Source organism: Dinoponera quadriceps, unplaced genomic scaffold (assembly GCF_001313825.1).
Source record: "Dinoponera quadriceps isolate SergipeBrazil2010 unplaced genomic scaffold, ASM131382v1 scaffold1850, whole genome shotgun sequence".
Classification (NCBI taxonomy): domain Eukaryota; kingdom Metazoa; phylum Arthropoda; class Insecta; order Hymenoptera; family Formicidae; genus Dinoponera; species Dinoponera quadriceps.
The window spans coordinates 764538-783556 of NW_014556042.1; the positions used below are offsets into that span (position 1 = coordinate 764538).

The following is a 19019-nucleotide window of genomic DNA, read 5'->3' on the forward strand; positions in this document are numbered from 1 at the left end:
CGAAGGTAAAAAGTTGTGGGTATATAACACGCTAGGAATAAAAGTCGCTTTGACAATCTTGTTACCGGAGACGATTGATTAAAGTACGTTCAAGGTCCGGATTTGATATAATATGATGGGACTGTTTACTGTGTTCGCTAGCAATAAGCAGATTGCCGCACTTGGCTTCTTCGCGTGTTATTTCAATACCTCGCATGCCGTCTGATTCAACATCGTCCAGTTCACGTTGTTGTAACTGGATGGCAGAATAGTGTCCGATGGTTTACACCAGCAATCGTAGCCCAACGTTTCACTAGGGTGGGTATTCAGGGGGAATTTCTTGCCGATCGACAACACATTCTCGATAGCCTAAAATATATATATATATATAACGATTTATATAAAAATATAATATATCAAATAGTTTTTAGGTAATAATATTAAATATACAATAAACACGATTTATGTTTGAAACATCTTTTTAACTAATAGTATTTCAGGTGAAATAAGATTTCTTTGAATGAAGAACATCTATATTAATATCAATATAGATATAAATCAATATCAATATAATATCAAATTAATTATTTTATTTTTACTTTGCTTTACAATTTTCATGAGTAAAAACTGTGTTTTTAAAAAAAGAGGTATTTAAAAAATAGCATTTTGATTATTAACATAAAATCATATCAAAACTTAAAGATTTTAACCAAATGTGTTAGGAATGCAAAGTGAATAACCATTTGCATCCATAATTACAAGTTATGCCATTTAACGTGACGTTCCATGGCCTTTACTCTCGCCCTACCTGCCATCACAGACCGTCACGTAAACTAATAGACTTCCCTTCTTTGACGGTGTAATGTAATTGTTAAATGGTCCCTTACTTTGTAGATGAAAATGAAGGCGATAAGGGTGGCAAAGTTCTCCTCGGTGAAACGAGTGATGTAACAGACCAAAGCACTCGCGTCTATCGCCACGAGAATCATCAGGATGACGGCGGTCCACGTGCCGATCCAGAAGCGGAAAGACATGTAATTCCAATCGACCTGCCTACAAAGAGATTAAGGATCTGATCGGATCATCTCGGAATAATCTACGAAGGAAGCAACTTTTGATCGATGCGAGAATTTATCACTGACACGTATCGTCTAATCTGCCTTCGCTTAAATCAAACAGATAGTACTAATCGAGTGAGACCACACTGAGAAACCCATTTAGTTAATTCAAACAAAATTTTTGCTTACATATAAGCATACCAAATCTGATTTTCTGAAACAGAAATAAAAAAGGTTTAGAGAACCAAACTTTTGCTTCAGATAAACAAATTGTGATTCTCACAACATTTATTTGCCCATATCCAAACAAGAATTTGTTTGAACCAACTAAATGAATTTCTCAGTGCAAATATCGCTAGAAGATGTCAGTCGATACATCAGACTTCGTCGGGACTCACTTGCAGAATTCATAGACGATCGTCTCGAAAACCAAAACCGGGCCGGTGGAGCCGAGTATAGTCAGCGGTTGGCCGGAGAAGAAACCGTATCCTATGCCGCAGACGAAGCCGGAGACTAGCGATTCCATAGCAGCCATGTTCTTGCCGGTAGCCTCGCTGAGGAGGCCGCCGAAGGTGATGATGGGCGACAGGCAGGCAAAATACAAGAAGATGAAGGACGCCACGCACTGAAGTGCCAAAGCATCCTTGAAATCGGACCAGTAAAACGGAGCTTTCCTCTTCACGTCGTTGATCAGTCCGCCGAAGAGTCTTCCGGATCTCGCGAGGCCGGACTCCTCTCTTTGCTTTTGCTCGTCAGCCTCCTCATCGAGTTCTTCCTTAGGCTTCTCCTCTTTCGGCCTCTTCCTCACTTCCTGAAAACGCCGTTTTACGCATTCCGCAATTACGCACGGAATAATAATTTTGCTGTTGTAGCGAAAGTATCGTTGTTGCTGCATGTTCGTTGCGACAGCAATACAAATGAATTGGCATAACCAAATGAGCGAATTATTCGTAATTAAAGTAAAAACGGTTAGTTGCCAGGATAAGAAATATTCTGTTAAATGAGTTTGTCTCTAGGACACGCTAATTTACTATTTGGACAAAATTATGTTTTCCTATATTTATTAATTTCCTAAAGCAAAATAATTTGTAGATTCAGGAAAATAATAAGCGAGTGATAATTATCATTCTTAAAAAAAATCGTTTTACTATCCAAATAGTAACTGACAGATTTTGTTGCGATAGTATAAAATTTGCTGTGCCAGCAAATTATTTTTCTCCGTGGCGAGGACAGTCAAACAATTCCTACGAAGGCGCGATTTACAAGCCGAAGTTGACAATTTCAAGTGTTATTTTGCGGAAAAGAATTAAAACGCTATTGACGAGTTTAATTTCCGATGTTGAAATCATCGGGAAAGATATACATTATTGTACTTGTTGCATTTTCGTTCACTGAGGAAAATCCTTTAGTTACCAGAATAAAAGCTCTTTTGTTATTTGAAGATCTGTTAAGGAAACAGATCGAAGAGTTCTTTTATGATTTATTGTTCCACGAACTGTCAGATTAATAGATCGAAAGGTTACTAATCATTTATCATCATTTGTTATCAAAAGTTGCTAATCACTTATCATCATTTGTTACTTTAACAAATTATTATCAAGCCAATACAAAACTTTATTAGAGCAGCAAATTAAATATATAAATTATTAGCTCCCATTACGGGATCATTTGTTATCCCATATTTGCAAATCATTTGTTATGGTGGTACTGGTATCTTATTAAACTAGCAAAAGTTTTTCTTTCAAAGTTATTATAGATTAAATTCGGAAATGATTATCGCACGTTATTATCGAGATATATATCCTATATGTAATTACATCGAGATTCAAGTTTATCGGATTATACAAATTGTAATTATCGGATGCTAAGCTCACCTGCGACGGTATAGCGGCTGGAGGTTCTATCCTGATTGTCGGGTCCCATTCTCCGGGTGGCAATACCGTTACAGCATCTAGAAACTCGTCGATACCGGCCAAGAGGTGATTTCGGTTCTTCGCCTTGTAAGCCACGTCATGGAAGACTTCGTCGGACATCAGAGTCGCCATGGCACGACCAATTTCTCTGCCGAAACCTGAGCTTCCACCCTGAAGACAATTCATTATAAGTGAATATTATATTTTCCCCACATCGCTCGAAATTAATTGAGTTATATCAATAATACGTGTATTTCTCATTTGCCATTATTTCTTCTTAATTTTTAAAGTTAATTACTGTACTTATTGCATAACTTAAAAAACATAGGGCAAGATTATTTAATACTAAAGGGTAGGTGAGAGGTGAGGCAAGGAGAAAGCGCGAGAGCCTGCAAAAGGGGCGACAGTTATTAGCCACGTGCAGCGCGCGTAAATAGACCATTATTCTTGTTTATCGATCAAGAATTTTTATCGCAGAAGAATCACTTACTACGTAGAAAGTAATGACGTGATCAATTCATTTTTATCCAAGAAGAGAGACGTCATCGGAAAGAGAGAGAGAAGGGGGGAGAAAGGGAGTTCGATCTTGAGCGACGTCGACTTCAACGCGTAGGATGGCCTCCTCGAGTTTCAGATACGTGTCAAAGAGTTATTAATAATTCGCATAACTGTGATTATTTCCAGAAGAGCGGTATTGTTTTAACGCAGACGCGTTTTGTTTTGAGAATCAACGTTTCTTCTCAAAGCGTAATCATCGCAGTTCCCTCGAGAATTTTGATAGCAACGGAAGTCCGCGCGTTTCATCCTCGCTTGAGCGTTATTTTTAAAGAGCGACGCTCGTGTTGAATTTTTTTCCTTTCAATGTTAGCGTAAGCTTTCCTCACTCACGCACGTCCGTTCTCCACGAAGAACCATCAGGTTCGCCGTCGCATGTCGGTTCGTAATAAGTTCGCGATCGCCTCCAAGTCGCGCGTGTTCGTGCCGGGAAGAAATTACTTTGCGCATATGTCTCACGAGACAATGGTCAACGAGAGCAATCAGCATGCACGCTTGTCGGTGGAGGCTTTAATTGCCCCGCTGCTGTGGATGGAGTCGGCCTTTTCAGCAAGCTTTAAATCGTCGTCCGTGTCAAACACGTGCACGCGTATACACACGTACAGACGCATGAATGTCGAGGAGGACCTTGTGCAAAGTGCTAGAGAGACGCTTCAGATAAGTTATATCGTTTTTCAAACTTCATCCACTCAAGGTCGAGCGTGAAAGTTAATTGCTTTTGATGACTCGTTGATACACAACTGTGATAGCCGGGTAGGTGAGTATCGATTCGCTGAGATAATTGTCGATTCGGGGGGCTTGAAGGAATTCCTTAACGAACACCGTAGCAACTTGTATGGATGCGTGGCGATTTTACACGACGGGATCGTCGTAGCTGAGAGCGATCTACATGCAAATCGCCGACGCGCTATGATGGTAACGCGAGCTGATGTTTCAGCGTCGTTTAATTTACACCAGATCCTTGCAGGCCCGCGAGCGTGTTTGAACGTTTCAGGAGTACAGCGATATCCGTGGGATTGGGGCGATTCATGCATAGCGTCCCGCCGTGAACGAGTTGATTAACGTAAACTAATCAGTTACGTCGTGCATGATTAGTTCTCCGTCAATAGCCATAGTGGAAATTGAACTTCGCGAGTGTTCAGCCAAAGGGTGGTAAATTCGTGTCCTAACGTTGCTACCAGCCAACAATGTAACGCTCACTTCTCCTAATGTCTAGATAATAACTAGATAATAACTAGATAATAACTTGATAAATAAGTTGATGGTTAAACAAAAGAAATTGCAGTTAAGAGATGAGAAATCATAATTAGTTGTCAGAAATATTTTCTGCGGTGCAACTGAATTTTTCGCCTAGGTACCAGACAAGAATTTGATTGTAGGAACAGAAAGATTCCTGTAGGAGGAGTTTCCAATCAGTCAATTGTTCTCGACCGAATTTTAACGCGGCTGAATATTCTCACGAATGTTTTCAGTCGCGTAATAGAGATATCACTTTTTGCCGTCGAGTACTCATTTTTTGTCATCGAGTTTTCATCCGATCCCTATTCTGTTACAAGAACCGAGTTCTTTTTCCCGTGCAGTAATATTCCGTGCAGTAATATAACGCTTACTTTTCTACTTTTTGAGAATTTTTACGGAATAACGTACATGGTCAGTCACAAAAGGTTGCGATTTTTTTTTCGATGAGTTTCACAACACATCTCGTATCCAATAGGAAAATGTATCTTCTGAAGATTATTAAAAGACAAACTTTCCTATTGGACACGGAATACGTTCTGAAACTTATTTAAAAAATATTGCAATCTTTTCGTGACTTATTATACCTTCAATTTCTATCTGCCTCATTTTTAAATATTAGTGGTGGATATATAGCAGCTAGATTATATATTTTAGACTAGACAGCATCATCTACTCTATCATATTTGATACGCAATGACAAGACAATAACTAAATCACAAAACCTATTCTACATTTTAATAAATAATTAGCCAGAAATGAACTAGAAAATTTAATCTAACCCATTCTAGCTAACTACTAACTTTTGATTCAAGTCAGCTAGATATATTTCTACTCGGGAGAAACTGTCGGAGACAACGGTTAACGCCTTTATAAAGGAGACGTGTAAAAAAACTAAAAATCGGGACCAAACTATATAAAAATTAAATATTAATTATTATCTTTTTGATTCTTTATTAATTTACACGTATATGATCAATGGCGAAAAATTGGAGTGCACTTCAACTTGGTGAGTTGCGGAAGAGATTTCTTCACGATTTTCGTCTATTCCAAAAAACATCGAACAGACACGTGTCGCAACTCCTTTCTGTCTTTCGGATAGAACGAAAAAATTGCGCTACATTTACGCGTGCATTACGTTCTGACACGGAAATTATGTCGCCGCCGAGTAACCGAGTACAACTCCGTCGTAGATCTCGCTTGGATTCATAAAGCGTGAACTCAAAAACGTTTTTCATCTCTGTCACATATGCGATATGTTAATTAAAGCGTGGGAGTGGTGTACATGAGGCGAATTTTTGTATGTCCGGGTCTGGAAATGAGACGCGCGCTCAAGTGGGCCGCAATTTCAGCCGGCGTTTTTGCGTTTGCCTTCGTTTCTACGACGGCGTGTAATCGTAACGAGCAATTTCTTACCATGGGTCCCAGCAGAACGAAGATAAATCTCGTCGGCACGGGCACCTCCGTCAGATCGCCCATTATCCCGGCCTGGCTCAATCGGATGAAGGCGGACAGAGTCTTGTCGAGGAAGTCGACCTCACCCACGAGTATGTTGCTCGCCTCGGCACCGGCCGGTATCTTCCTCATAAAGTGTGTATTGCCCTAATGAGAAAGCGGAGCTGAAGTTTCCCAAGTTAAGCTGGTACTTAACGGAAGGCATGATCTCGATATTAAAGGGGGACAATTCCGACCGAACTTCCTTATCGGCAAACTTGCTCACTGCTGTTATATTTCTCATTATTATCCGTGCGATATTAAGTACGATATTAAGTGTTACTATTGCTGAAAATATGGAGAAAGTAGGTGATCGATTATTGCGATTCTCGCTAAGTTTCTCAATGTGTGAGGAACACTATAGGATAAAAATTGGATCTGGTTTACGTGAACCAATAGCTGACGTAACTGTTTCAGCTGTATTAACGAGATAAAATAAAATAAAGTAAGCTCTCACAAATTGACTCAAATAGGCCAAGTCCGATCTTTATTGTGTTTGTTTGGAGCCAGTTTTATTTCTCGAACATACACTATCGAATTATCACTCGACAATTGTAATCGACGGATCCGCATTCTACGTACACGTGCGAATTAGTGAAATTTATCGTTCTGCCTTGGAATGATCCTTTCTGCTAAATTAATAGTTACATAGCGACGTCGATAGATACAGTTTAGTGACGTTTAATTACGATGCCGCGATTTGTCGCGGTGTCGCGGTAATTTAGAGCGAAATCAAACACCACTGGTTCTCATCGTATTATCAAACCGACGGCGAGATCACACGGGATCTAATTTAGCGAATAATGCTCCTACGCACCCTGTGATTAGCGTCCCCGTTTTCCAAAGCGGAGGAGCTGTGATTCCTGCTGATGGACACGCTGCTGGGACTCCGGTCCATGCCGTTGCTGCCTGGCTCTTGGCCTGAAAGAGACCTGGCTTATTGCCTACTGCATTTTTCAAGCGCGGTGTGAATTACAACCCCCTGTCAGTTGCGCGATAGAAAAGTGGCTTGTCGAGTCAAAATTTTCGTTCTACGTTTATTCTATAAATTCTATCGAACGTGGAAGGATCGAGGGTTTCGAAATTTAACATTATACAGACTCTTGTCCCATCTTTTTTGATATTGTGTATAAATGTTCCCAGTAAACACAAGATATAACTGCTATGTAATGTAGAAGTAACACGTAATATAACGGTTACATTTTTTTATGTTGAGGTAACATAATCGAATTTGTATGCACAATGCAACTTTTAAAACTGTTATATTACTTTGTAAATTGCGTGTTATGACAGAGTAACAGCAATATAACTCAAATATAATGCGTTATAACAAGTAAAGTTTTCGCATTACTTCTATGTTATATAATATTTGCTGTATGCAGATGTCAGATTGTTTGTCAGATGGTATCCGTTTCTAATATGTAAAATATGATGTGTTAATTTATATAAGAACGGTGATCACGATATGGCGAAAATTGTACATTATAATATTTACTCTTATAATAAAATAGCACATTTTCTGATTAACTATGACTATTTTAATTATAACTAATTTTTTAATGAATTATATTGGATTAATAACAGTAATTACTGTCGTTTGTAATGATCTCTCCTGCGGAAATATTATTTATGGAAGTGAATAAATTATAATAGCTAGGAGATAAATTTAGAATGGCAAGATATGTTTACATTACATAAGTTAACTAAATATCACTTTTAATATAAAATAATTATTACATTTTTGGAAGCATATTTTTTATAAATAAGTTGATAGAGACAGTTTGTAACCATCGCAAACAAATATACATCTATAATTGCGGGGAAATAGATAATTTATATTTCAGTTATATATGTAACATTTCAGCAATTTATATAACCGTTATATAACTTTTTAATAATATAACGGTCACATGTAATGTATTTTAGTAACATATTACGTTTATGTTATATAATTGCACTTTCGAGTCGGAAATTATAACTAACTAAAATATAATTATAAATAACTAAATTACAAATAACTAACATTTATGTTGCCACTTCTATGTTATATTACGTGTTACATTTCATAATATTCATTTCATTATATAATAATGAAACTGTTATATATTTGTGTTTGCTGGGTTTGTTTATCTTTCTTCAAATTGAGATTTAAAGAGAGGCTTGCCAGGTAACACATGTTAGTTTCATATACGTTCTTTAAACATATGTAACATTTCATAATTGTATTACATACGTTATCTGGTTATTTTAGATTTATCTAATATTTGATTATCTCAATGTTCGTTAAAATCGGGAAATCTTCTGTGTAATATAAATGATTTCTCTCACCTAGAAATATATGTATCACTGGCCGCGTCGTCCTATGCAGTTTTCGTCCTAACTTTTCAATTTGGAAATTTGGCATTTTGATTCTTAGCTGCTCGATTGCGGCATTCTGGTTACTCCTTTATGGTACCTGACACTAATACTGATATTCGCGTAGATATAATTCGAACGGAGAAATGCATGTTAATTAACGTGATGTAGACGAGAGACTGATTATATTGCGCGGTCGCGACGACGAACTTCCGGCGAACATACCGTAGTAACAAAGCGGTCGTTACATTAGAGATTTGCTCTTTCTAGCTGCATCCTCAAAATGAAATATACATGTATTACGTACATAGAATCAAACAGACATGTGTTCCGTACTCATTAATTAAATAGTACATTCACAGTTTTAAGAGTAAAAAGGAAAGAAAGACAAAGATTACAAGAGAGTACAAAAAGTGCAGCTCGAAGGTACAGATCGTAGTTTCACAATTCGCCATGCTCGATGGGGTCGCGACGTGCTTTAGCGTAAGAAATATTTGAATCGTCCGCCGGGAGTACCGTTAAAGTTACACTTAACAATGACATACACGCATATTTCGCATCGTTCACTGAATCGAGACGTAAGGTTTCAAGATAACACTCGTTTATGGAAAAGTACGCGACGCTCGAACGAACGATACAGTCGGCGAGAAAGACAAAGTTACGCGCGTCATACGCCAGCAACCGCTATATTCCGACAAAAAAACGTCGAGCGGAGCGAGCGATAAACACGACGCGACGTACGTGTATCGTCTTAGTTACGATTCTCATCAGATAATTACAATAATTCGCTGGTTCGTGAAATATTTCATCGGGTTCTCGCTGGCATTGCGTAGTCAACGCGCGTTAACGTAACCTAACCTAACCTCCGGCCGAATCGTATCCGACGCGAGTCAGTATCAGTGTTGGTGTCCTTGTGGTGTCAATGTGAGTGTCAACATGAGTGTTAGTGCCGCAAGTGAATATTCGGAATGCCTCGACGGAGCAACCGGCGACCGAGACGCTCGATCGGGAAGCCAGACGGAGGACGCAGAACGCCGGGACGTGGCCAACGATACATCATGCGTCCCCAGGTATGTCAAACCATGTATTACGCAGGAGATTTCCAATTTTACCGCAAGTTGAGTAATCGAGCAAGCGTTTGTGGCATCAGGATAGGCACAATAGCCTGTACTACGTTATGCTCCCAAAATTCCCCGTTGATCTTCCAAGAGTTCGGTGAATCTGCGGGATTACATATAATGTGGAACCGAAATTTCGACTCGGCTTCATCCGCCCGTGCGTCATTAATCCTCAAGATGAGACGCGTGTGCCCCCTCTTAGCCAGGCAGCCAGAATGCAATTTCGCACGACTCGAATTGCACTCGCCCGCGCGCGGGTGCGTTTCCGAAGGTGTTCACACGAATTCGCACTTTCGCGAAATTAACTAGCTGCAGCTACAGCCGGTTCTACTTTAAGGCAGGCGCGACCCTCTCTCGTGAGGTCGAATGCGTCTTTAATTCGTGAAATCATTATACCTTCTCGCGGAGATTCGCGAGTTTTCGCGCACGGTCTCGTTTCTTCGTACGGTTTCTTCTTTCCGCGGGAAACCGGGGCCCTTATTCTTGAAAATATGTGAAAAATATCGCGATGGTTGGGGTTCGTTTCACGCTATAAACGCTTTGGAGGACGCTTAAGGAAGGAACATGATTGGTCTGTACGGCGCTTCAAAGCGTTTGCAGCGTGAAATGGGTCCTATGTAGAAAAAAAAAAATTAAGCTTAAATCAAGAGTAGAGGTTCTCGTATATAAGCAAGAATATTATAATCTTCTTAGAAGATTTTTGGTCTTAATTTGACTGAATTTGTATTGATGCAAGTACTCGCACTCAAATCAAGACTAAGAATCTTCTAAAAATATTATAATATTCTTGCTTATATTTAAATTTTTCACATATTTTCGAGAATGAGGGGCCAGGTTTCTGAGGGAGAATCGTAGAATACGGAAGTGGTTTCCAGCCGGAAGTTGCTGATGCGTGCTTGCGACAATAGATATCGTCTATGAACTCAAGATAAACTTCTTATTAACGTCCGCGAGGTAGGAACGAGCGAGCGTTTCTTCCACGCTAAATGAGCGACAGACGGCAGATGAATTTCCCGCGCTTCGCGTTGAAAAGGAACAATGCCGGCGTTGTAAAATTAAAACAACCATTCTACTCTGTTCATCTTGGACAATATCAATTTGCGAATGAAAATTCATTGAACGAACGACGTCCTATTGTAAAGATTCGTTCGCGAGGCATTGCAAAATGAAACTCGCGAAACTCTACAATAGAATATCATAAAGTGAAAGTACTAATGCCTGGATAGCTAACTTTGGATATATTCTTGTTGTTTTGGTTTTAAACGTTTCTTCTTGTTATTTTGGTTTTTAAAAATTAATATTCAAACTTTTAACATAGAATATATATACATATATTGTGTGAATATATACAAATGTTTTATGAAGACTGTATTGTTACATCGTGGAGAAGAGAAGGGTATATTTTGATTTATGCTTTTTATTTAAACTTCTATATAATCACATGTCCTAAGCTACTGAGCTTCGTAGACTATATATATCACCCAGGATATTTCATTCGTTAAATTTATTTCTTATTGAACACAACATAAGACATTATTTGTGAGGTTCAATTGCACGAGCAGAGTATTAGCCAACGAGTACTCTAGGTCCATTAACTTTTTTCCAAATTTTCAAGAGCTTTTAGATGTAATTTATATAAAATTTTATTATAACTGATAATCTTTTTTCCTTATATTTATTTCAGATTTTTCTTTTATTTAATTTTCTGTATCCCTTGATTTACTTATTTCACCAAAAAGGGTTTTATTCCCATTAGTGAAGTAAATTAAATAAATAAATAAATCTTTAAAGATTAAACATATTTAACGACCAAAATAATAAGAATATCCACGGATGGGTATGTACGTGTCCAGGCATTGATATTTTTACCTTAAATTTGCAAATGCTCATGAAAGAGAGATCGCTCTTGATGATGCATTGCAGCGATCACAATGCGAAACACAATGGTGCCTTTTCATTGCATCAGCAAAATCGTGAATAATTTGACGTTACTACGTTTGATCTCGCTCGATCGAGGTAGGCGATGAACTGATTTCGCAATTATCTCCGAATTTCACAAATTGAATACGCGGTTTTACGAAGGAAATTACTTCTCGCTTTGCAGCCGATTCTCATTAAGCGGCGTGATTAAATTGTCTACGTAAAACGAGACCGTTTAACTATCAGTTACAAATCGCATGTGATCGAAAGAGAGATACGTTATTAATTGCGAAAGTGCGGCCGGTGCATGTTTATTAAAATTAAATTATACATTAGCCAGACCGCGTGAAATCAATCGAATCAAATCTGAGTTACGGATCGACGAAATCGGCGAAAACTGAGACATTCGATTAAGCGGATTAAACGAACTACTGTGCTCGATAGGAAGCCGCCGTACTCAGGACGGTGCTTACGTCAAATGTCAAGGACGCTCACCGGCAATCTTTTGCAGGGACAGCCCGCACTGTAAATTTCCCCGATTGTTTTATCGTAGATAGAGAGAGGTTTGATGATTGTGATTCCTAGCAGTTTCTGGCAAGCGAACGATCGACTCGAAGATATATATATTCATATGCATAATCATAATCATATATATATCAATATATTCATATGCATATCGAATGTTTCTCCAGATAAAAAATAAAAAGAGTGAGTCCGCGAGGGCAATAAATAAAGGACATGTGCGTAGGTCGTTCGTGACTTTTTGTCAACCGAGCTAATTCGATCAAATGGCAGGAGGAGTAATGACGCTTGGCGCTTCTTTGCAAATCAGCCATCACGTTATCCCCGCGCGTGTCAGGACACCCCCGTTAATTTGTAACTTGTCGTGTACGAGCGAACCGCCGAGTTCGTTGAGCTCGTCTTGCATCACGAAAAGAAAAAAAAGAAGCATTCTGTTCTTCGCGGGCTCTCCCACGTCGTGAGATTTCCATTCGTGGGCGCGACGCCAACGGCGCGAATAATTTGCTACTGCAGGTATGTACGATATCTACGTGTGTACGTGTACGGAGCTTTAGCTAACGGACTCAACGAGGCTCGTGAGTGTGAAGGTGTGTTTCTGAGTAGAGTAGAAGCGAGCACAGAAAAGCGGTTTACCGGGATTGCCGGGTATCGCAAGGAAGCGGCTACCAGCATTCAGCGCTGCTCCACTGCCCTGACTTGTTGCGCCGGCGATCGCCGGAGCGGAATTCGATTCCTCCACTAAAAATGAGCATGAAACACAACACCAGGAGCGTCGTTTATTTACAAAGGACATGTGCGAGCGGGAGGTAATAAGGAGGCGATAACACGCCGTCGCGACGAGTCTCTCGAAATGCTTCGACATCGCTTCGTTCTCGGAGGAGAGTCTCGGATAATCGACCGCGGGACACGGATATTTGTCGCGACATTCGCGTTAAACGACGATATTTGTGCGTACATTATTCGTCGTAATAAGTCGCGTGTTTCTATTACATGGGCAAAAAAATGCAGTTGAATCAATAGTATGTTGAATCGACACACAGAAAAGAGAAATTCTAGAATCAAGTAAATGAATATTTCTTTTCTCAGCATTTTATATCAAGTAATTTTATCAATTTAAGTATATTTCGATGGTTTGTAGTAAATACTTATTTGAAGGCAGTAATACCTTAATTTGCATATGATTTACTGAATGCAAGTATAAATTGTTCTGAATTTAAGAGTCTTTTCCCTCCTTGGCATGTAAGCTGAGGTAAATAAATATATAAGAGAATATTTATTAGAATACTTATAAATATATATACTTCTTTTCCATTGAAGAGATTGTGATATTCGATTTTTCTGTCCGGTACATATTTTCTAAAATTAAAATTCCCGATATCTTCAATATTATTAATTTAACATTTGTCGGAATTATTTTAACACGTACAAGTAAATGTCTACTTATATTAAGAAAATATCACATTGTATACAGTCAATTGTATTTCTGCTCCTAGTAAATATTTGCCAAGGAATATTAAAGTAACAATTTTACTTAGATCGAATAAATATTACTTGAATGTAGCACTTTCATCTTTTAGTGTAGAATTTCCAGCAACGCATAATTAGGACGAATCTCCACGATTCAACAGCAACGTTGAAACTAATATTTGAGTTATTAAGAAATAATATATAATATATTAATCTCAATAATATTGCTATCAAATCAAGGATATTTGTTCCAATTACGCGCAATTTTGGTAATTTTATTGATTCAATAACATTTTTTCCTCGTATATGTATCTTTACCGCGCGAAAAAAATAGCTGGACGATTAGCTTGGCACTTGTTGTTGTTAAAAGTAGCCGTCTCATTGTGCACGGCAATGTTTTAATCTTGATCTTGAATTCTAATCCGGCAAGGAAACGTCGCGTGCGAGCGAACAGTTCCGTTCCGGAATATTTCACGTACGTACTAATCACTGAATGTTACCGCCGAGAGAAAGAGAGATAGAGAAAGAGATAAGAATAAGGAAAGAGAGAGAGAAAGAGAAAGAATTGCACGTGCAGCCGTTTCTATTTTTACGCGGAAAGTGCTACCGTGCGCGGTACGTCAGGGTCGACGGTAAATAGCTACGACGCCGCGTAAATTTTCTTGGGTAACGTCACCACGCGTTAGTGCTTCCCTAACGTCGTTTCATTTCCATGTACATGTCAGCAAATTTCGCGGCGGCCGTAAAGCTCAAATAGACTGCGCATTCTCGCCACTTAGCGGACAGGTACGCTGAGAAACCCATTTAGTTGAATCAACTAAATTCTTGTTTGACTATGGACAAACAAATTTTTTGGCTATTACAACTAAATTCTTGTTTGACTATGGACAAACAAATTTTTTGGTTATTACAACCAAAAAATTTGTTTGCCCATAGTCAAACAAGTTTAGTTGATTCAACTAAATGGATTTCTCAGTGTATAAACGCGGCTGCTACCACGAGGTATTCCGCCGTCTATCGAAAAGATTCGTGCGACTTCGTGACGATCGCGGATACGCGCGTATTGGCGATGTCACACCGTAAAAGTAAATATCGGTTCCCGGAAAATACAATATTTAAAAAAAGAGAGAGAAATAAATCATCTTTGTGTAGTTTCTCGCACAGGTTTCCGGGAGGAGAAGTATAGTTACAGGGGAAGAATAAATTATTAGCTGTCAGCCTCACAATTGCGAGATATATTGTGTATATATATATATATATATATATATATACACATATATAAATAAATAAATAAATATATATATATATATATATATATATATGCGTCTTTCGCTTCTCTTACGAGGACAATGAGAACAATTACGTTAGCTGGGATACTGAAAAGATATTAGTCGATTATAACACTGAGAACCACAAAAAATGCACAGTTAGTAGTAATAAATATACATATTAGACAAGATCTACATCGAGTTGCGTGCACATAGTAGTACGACCATTACGAAAGATCCATGCCTCGTGATCGAAATGGTAAACGTTGGCCTACGTTGTTAACAGGGGAGTGCGTGCATGTTGATCGATGGACAATGATACCGCGAACGATGAATTTCAATAATGTCACGTTCGGCGGAGGAATTAAACCGATTATTCGTAAACACATTAAAGTACCATCTGAAATATCGACCCTTCTGCACTCTCGCCGCGCGTTCGACGCTAAATGCGCCCGTCCGCGATTCGCAGAAGTTCCATCTGCCCGTACCGAGGATAAACGTATCTGCGATCCAATGGGAGAATCATAATTGGACGGTCATATTTAATGCCGAATGTGTTGCGAGGATGCGGATTATGCTCGGCAACCACAATCCACTTCCCATAGCGTGGACGTATCCGAGGTTAGCGACCACAATCAATTCCACTTCTCGATGACTATCAGGAATATCAGGACAACACCTGCACCGAGGAATCGATCAGGTTGGCTTTAGCGATCGACTTGAATTTCCGTTTGCCGAAACCGCCGTACAGTAGTCGCGACCGTTATAAGTCGGACGAGTTCTCCATTGCAGCGTCGTCGAGTTTTGCTCTCTCTCTCTCTTGTTGACGACAGTGTTTGACAGAGAGTCACCTTACCGTTCTCTCGTCGTCGCGAGCAAAGTCAATTCCGCGGAAATCCAAGGCGGAAATGTCGCGAGCGTTCCGCGATTGAAGACACCGACATCCTCGATCGTCTTCGACGTTCACGCTAACGAGATCATTGTGATGATTACTGCAAATCCAAATGCGTAATTTCACGTGTAGTCACTTTTTACGGATTTATGCGCGTGTTATTATTATGATTTTACATACATAAGTGTGTAAAAATTGTACACTTGAATTTATCGCGTAGTTTTTACACATTTATGTGTATAAAATTGTAATTTTTACACATTTATCTGTATAAAATATTACACTAATAACACGTGTAAGTGAAATATGTAAAAAATAACTCCGCAAAGTGTGTAAAATTACACACTTGGACTTGCAGTGATCCTCGTGATTCTCGCTTCGCGCGCGCAGAATGGCCAGAACAAACGAACAATCCAAGTTCTTGTGCAACAATCTCTACAATTAGACAGTTACAGTCCCATCGAGATAATTAAAATAGTAAGTGGCGAGATCGACGAGGCCGTTAAGTGAGGCGCGTCGATCGCGAGTTTAACATGATAGAGAATACGAAAGATAACAACAGAGAAGAGACTCTAGAATAGACGGCAGAAATGGTGAGTAGTAGAATTTTTGTGTGCAGAGATTCATAGAATCGAGAATAAACCACCTGGCGAGGCTAGCTACCTTTTAGCGGACACATCGCGAACCACGTCGTGAATCCCACCACGTGGGGTATGCCGAATTCGTCTGACAAAAGAAAAGAGAAAACGATGTCACAGATTTGTCGACCAGGTTGGGCTCTGAAATCGCGCGAGGTTGGTTTGATTCGACGGGAACGACGAGCAGCCTCGATGATTCGCCGAGGATTCGCGATGGACTCTACATTGGTCAATTAATATGGACAATCCACCAGCGATCCGTCACCAAGAAACATCGTTTCCGGTGAACACAAATGACCATGATGATGGCTTATAAATTCAACGCGACGGACCCAACGACGATCGAGATCACCTCCTCGATCCTCGCTCGACCGGCACACGTTGTAGCACACATAATACTAAATTACAGTTCAGTGTATCGCTCATTCTTCAAACCTATCACGCTTTTGCAAGTTGCCGTTTTAAAATCGAGATATCATATGTGTTGAAAAAATAAAAAAGATAATAGATAAAATAGGCCGATTTTAGCTCCCGGAGTAGCAAATAAAAACTACATGTTTTTCTGTAGTTCTGGAACTACCGAATCTAAAAAATATTAATTTATACTGAATCTGACTTTTAAAAAATTTTAATTTGTCGGGAAAATATTAAAATCAACAATACAAAGCTATTAAATATATAAGAAGTTATTATGAAGTATTAATGAAAGTGTAAAATATAATAAAATAAATATTAAGTGAAAATCGACTGATATGTGAACAACATAAATTAATAAATGAAGGTCTTATTCGATCAAGGCAGATCTTAGTGCTTAAAAATATTTTTTATGTAAATCTTAGTTTCCAGTAGTAAAATACTACCAATAGTAAAGTACTTTTAATGAATGCAAATTTATATATCATACATAAAAGAACAAATNAAAAAAAAAATAGAACATGGTCACATTTCGGTCTCGAAGATGCGACTATAAAGAGATTCCATTGTATAGAATGCCTGGATGTAGGCTGATCAGAAAATGAATTATTAAAGATGAAGGCATTATCATGTTTTACCAGCAGGAAAACACGAATAAATACGTTCGTAAAGTTCAACAATAATAATTTACGGTACTAGATATTTAATATGCTGATTTTAACCCGTTACGGTCTTATGTCGAGCGTCACTCGACACAATGTTTCGTTCCAGCAAGTCCTATGTCGAGCGACACTCGACACCGCGTTTCGTTCCAACGCGTCCTATGACGCGTCAGAGTCGACGTTGACAGAGTCTTCATCGTACGCTAAAAGAGATAAGATAAGAGCTGCGGTGTAGCATCATAAATGTTTTCCAAAGTAAACGGTACCAAGCGGATGAGCGATTGGCGAAATCTGTGCGGACCGGCTGGGACGAAATTGCGAATACAGCGCGGACCGCAACGGGTTAATGCTTTCCCGACAAATAAGTATTTTAAAGGTCAGAATCAAATTCAGCAGCTCAAAAACTACAAAGAAACATGTTGTTTTTATTTGTCACTCCGGGAACCAAAACTAGCCATTTTATCCATCGTCCTTTACGAATTTCGTTTTCACCGCGATCAAACAAGGGAACATCGCGTATGTTCCCATTCCATCGTTTTTCGAGATTTATGTTGCAATTGTTGATCCACTCGGGGTTCATGGAAATTTCGTTTGCGTATTAATTTCCGACGGCAGCACAAAGCGAATGGGAATTTGCGAGGTGATCGATACACGCATGTTGTAGTTGTTAGTGGGTTGTTCCGATGGGGTGTGGTTAGAAAAGCCACGAAAGCACCGCAATCCAAGGCTGCTTAGCGGACTGGCCTGAGTGGTACCTGGAACTAGAAGATATGGCCCTTTGAGGTCTTTCGCCTCTTTCGACAGCGGGGCCGTGTTCGAGTTTGGGCAACTGCTGCTGCGGGCGACGGGGGGCATATAGGTGTCCCTGGGTTCGCGACGCTCCTGCAAATCTGACGTCAACAAGGCATGCATACCACATGTACAGTCGCAATCTGAAAATGTCGATTGTGTCGTACGTGTTTTTAGCAAGGTTAGCACGTCCTAGGCCGAGGAACCGGCTCTTTCGTCATGCCACCGCCGTCAGGGTGGTCTTTAACGAAAATGCAGGTAATAATGTGAACAAAAAAACAGGATTAGAAAAATTAAAAGAAACAACTTAAATCAACTTAAATTAAAATGGGGAAGGCGGACATCCGATGACCCGATATCGAAGATGAAGGCGTATCGAAATTTATATCGACGCATTAAAGACATCCGGATCGTAATCGCGCGATTCACATATGAATTCGCGTCGATCTTAATTGATGAGGCTTAATATGCTGAGAAACCCATTTACTTGAATTAACTAAATTCTTGTTTGACTATGGGCAAACAAATTTTTTGGTTGTGATAACCAAAGTTTAATTGTCTAAACCGAAGATTTGGTTCTCTGAAGTTTCAGAGGTTTCAAAGAACAAAACCTTTGGTTCAGAGAACTAAATCCTTGGTTCTCATAAACAAAAAATTTGTTTGCCCATAGTCAAACAAGAATTTAGTCGATTCGACTAAATGGGTTTCTCAATTACATAGCACAAATGCTCGTATAAGT

At 39.2% G+C, this 19019-nt stretch overlaps 1 protein-coding gene across 8 annotated transcripts in view; it reads right to left on the reverse strand.

Moving 5' to 3' along the window:
- LOC106746471 (sodium bicarbonate cotransporter 3) overlaps positions 1 to 19019 on the reverse strand; it is a 76804-nt gene that overhangs the window by 15462 nt on the left and 42323 nt on the right. For 5 of the 8 annotated variants that reach the window (XR_001374604.1, XM_014623090.1, XM_014623086.1 and 2 more), the window contains exons 7-14: positions 18247 to 18423; positions 12784 to 12888; positions 7053 to 7156; positions 6158 to 6343; positions 2912 to 3121; positions 1436 to 1848; positions 867 to 1032; positions 190 to 348 (exon numbers count right to left, since the gene is read on the reverse strand). Coding sequence is in view for 7 of the 8 variants with exons in the window: in XM_014623090.1 (XP_014478576.1) it covers positions 190 to 348; positions 867 to 1032; positions 1436 to 1848; positions 2912 to 3121; positions 6158 to 6343; positions 7053 to 7156; positions 12784 to 12888; positions 18247 to 18423 (1520 nt within the window). In the remaining variant the exon portion in view is untranslated. The remainder of the gene's footprint in view (positions 1 to 189; positions 349 to 866; positions 1033 to 1435; positions 1849 to 2911; positions 3122 to 6157; positions 6344 to 7052; positions 7157 to 12783; positions 12889 to 18246; positions 18424 to 19019) is intronic. The other 3 variants (XM_014623088.1, XM_014623091.1, XM_014623092.1) reach the window with 3 other exon arrangements.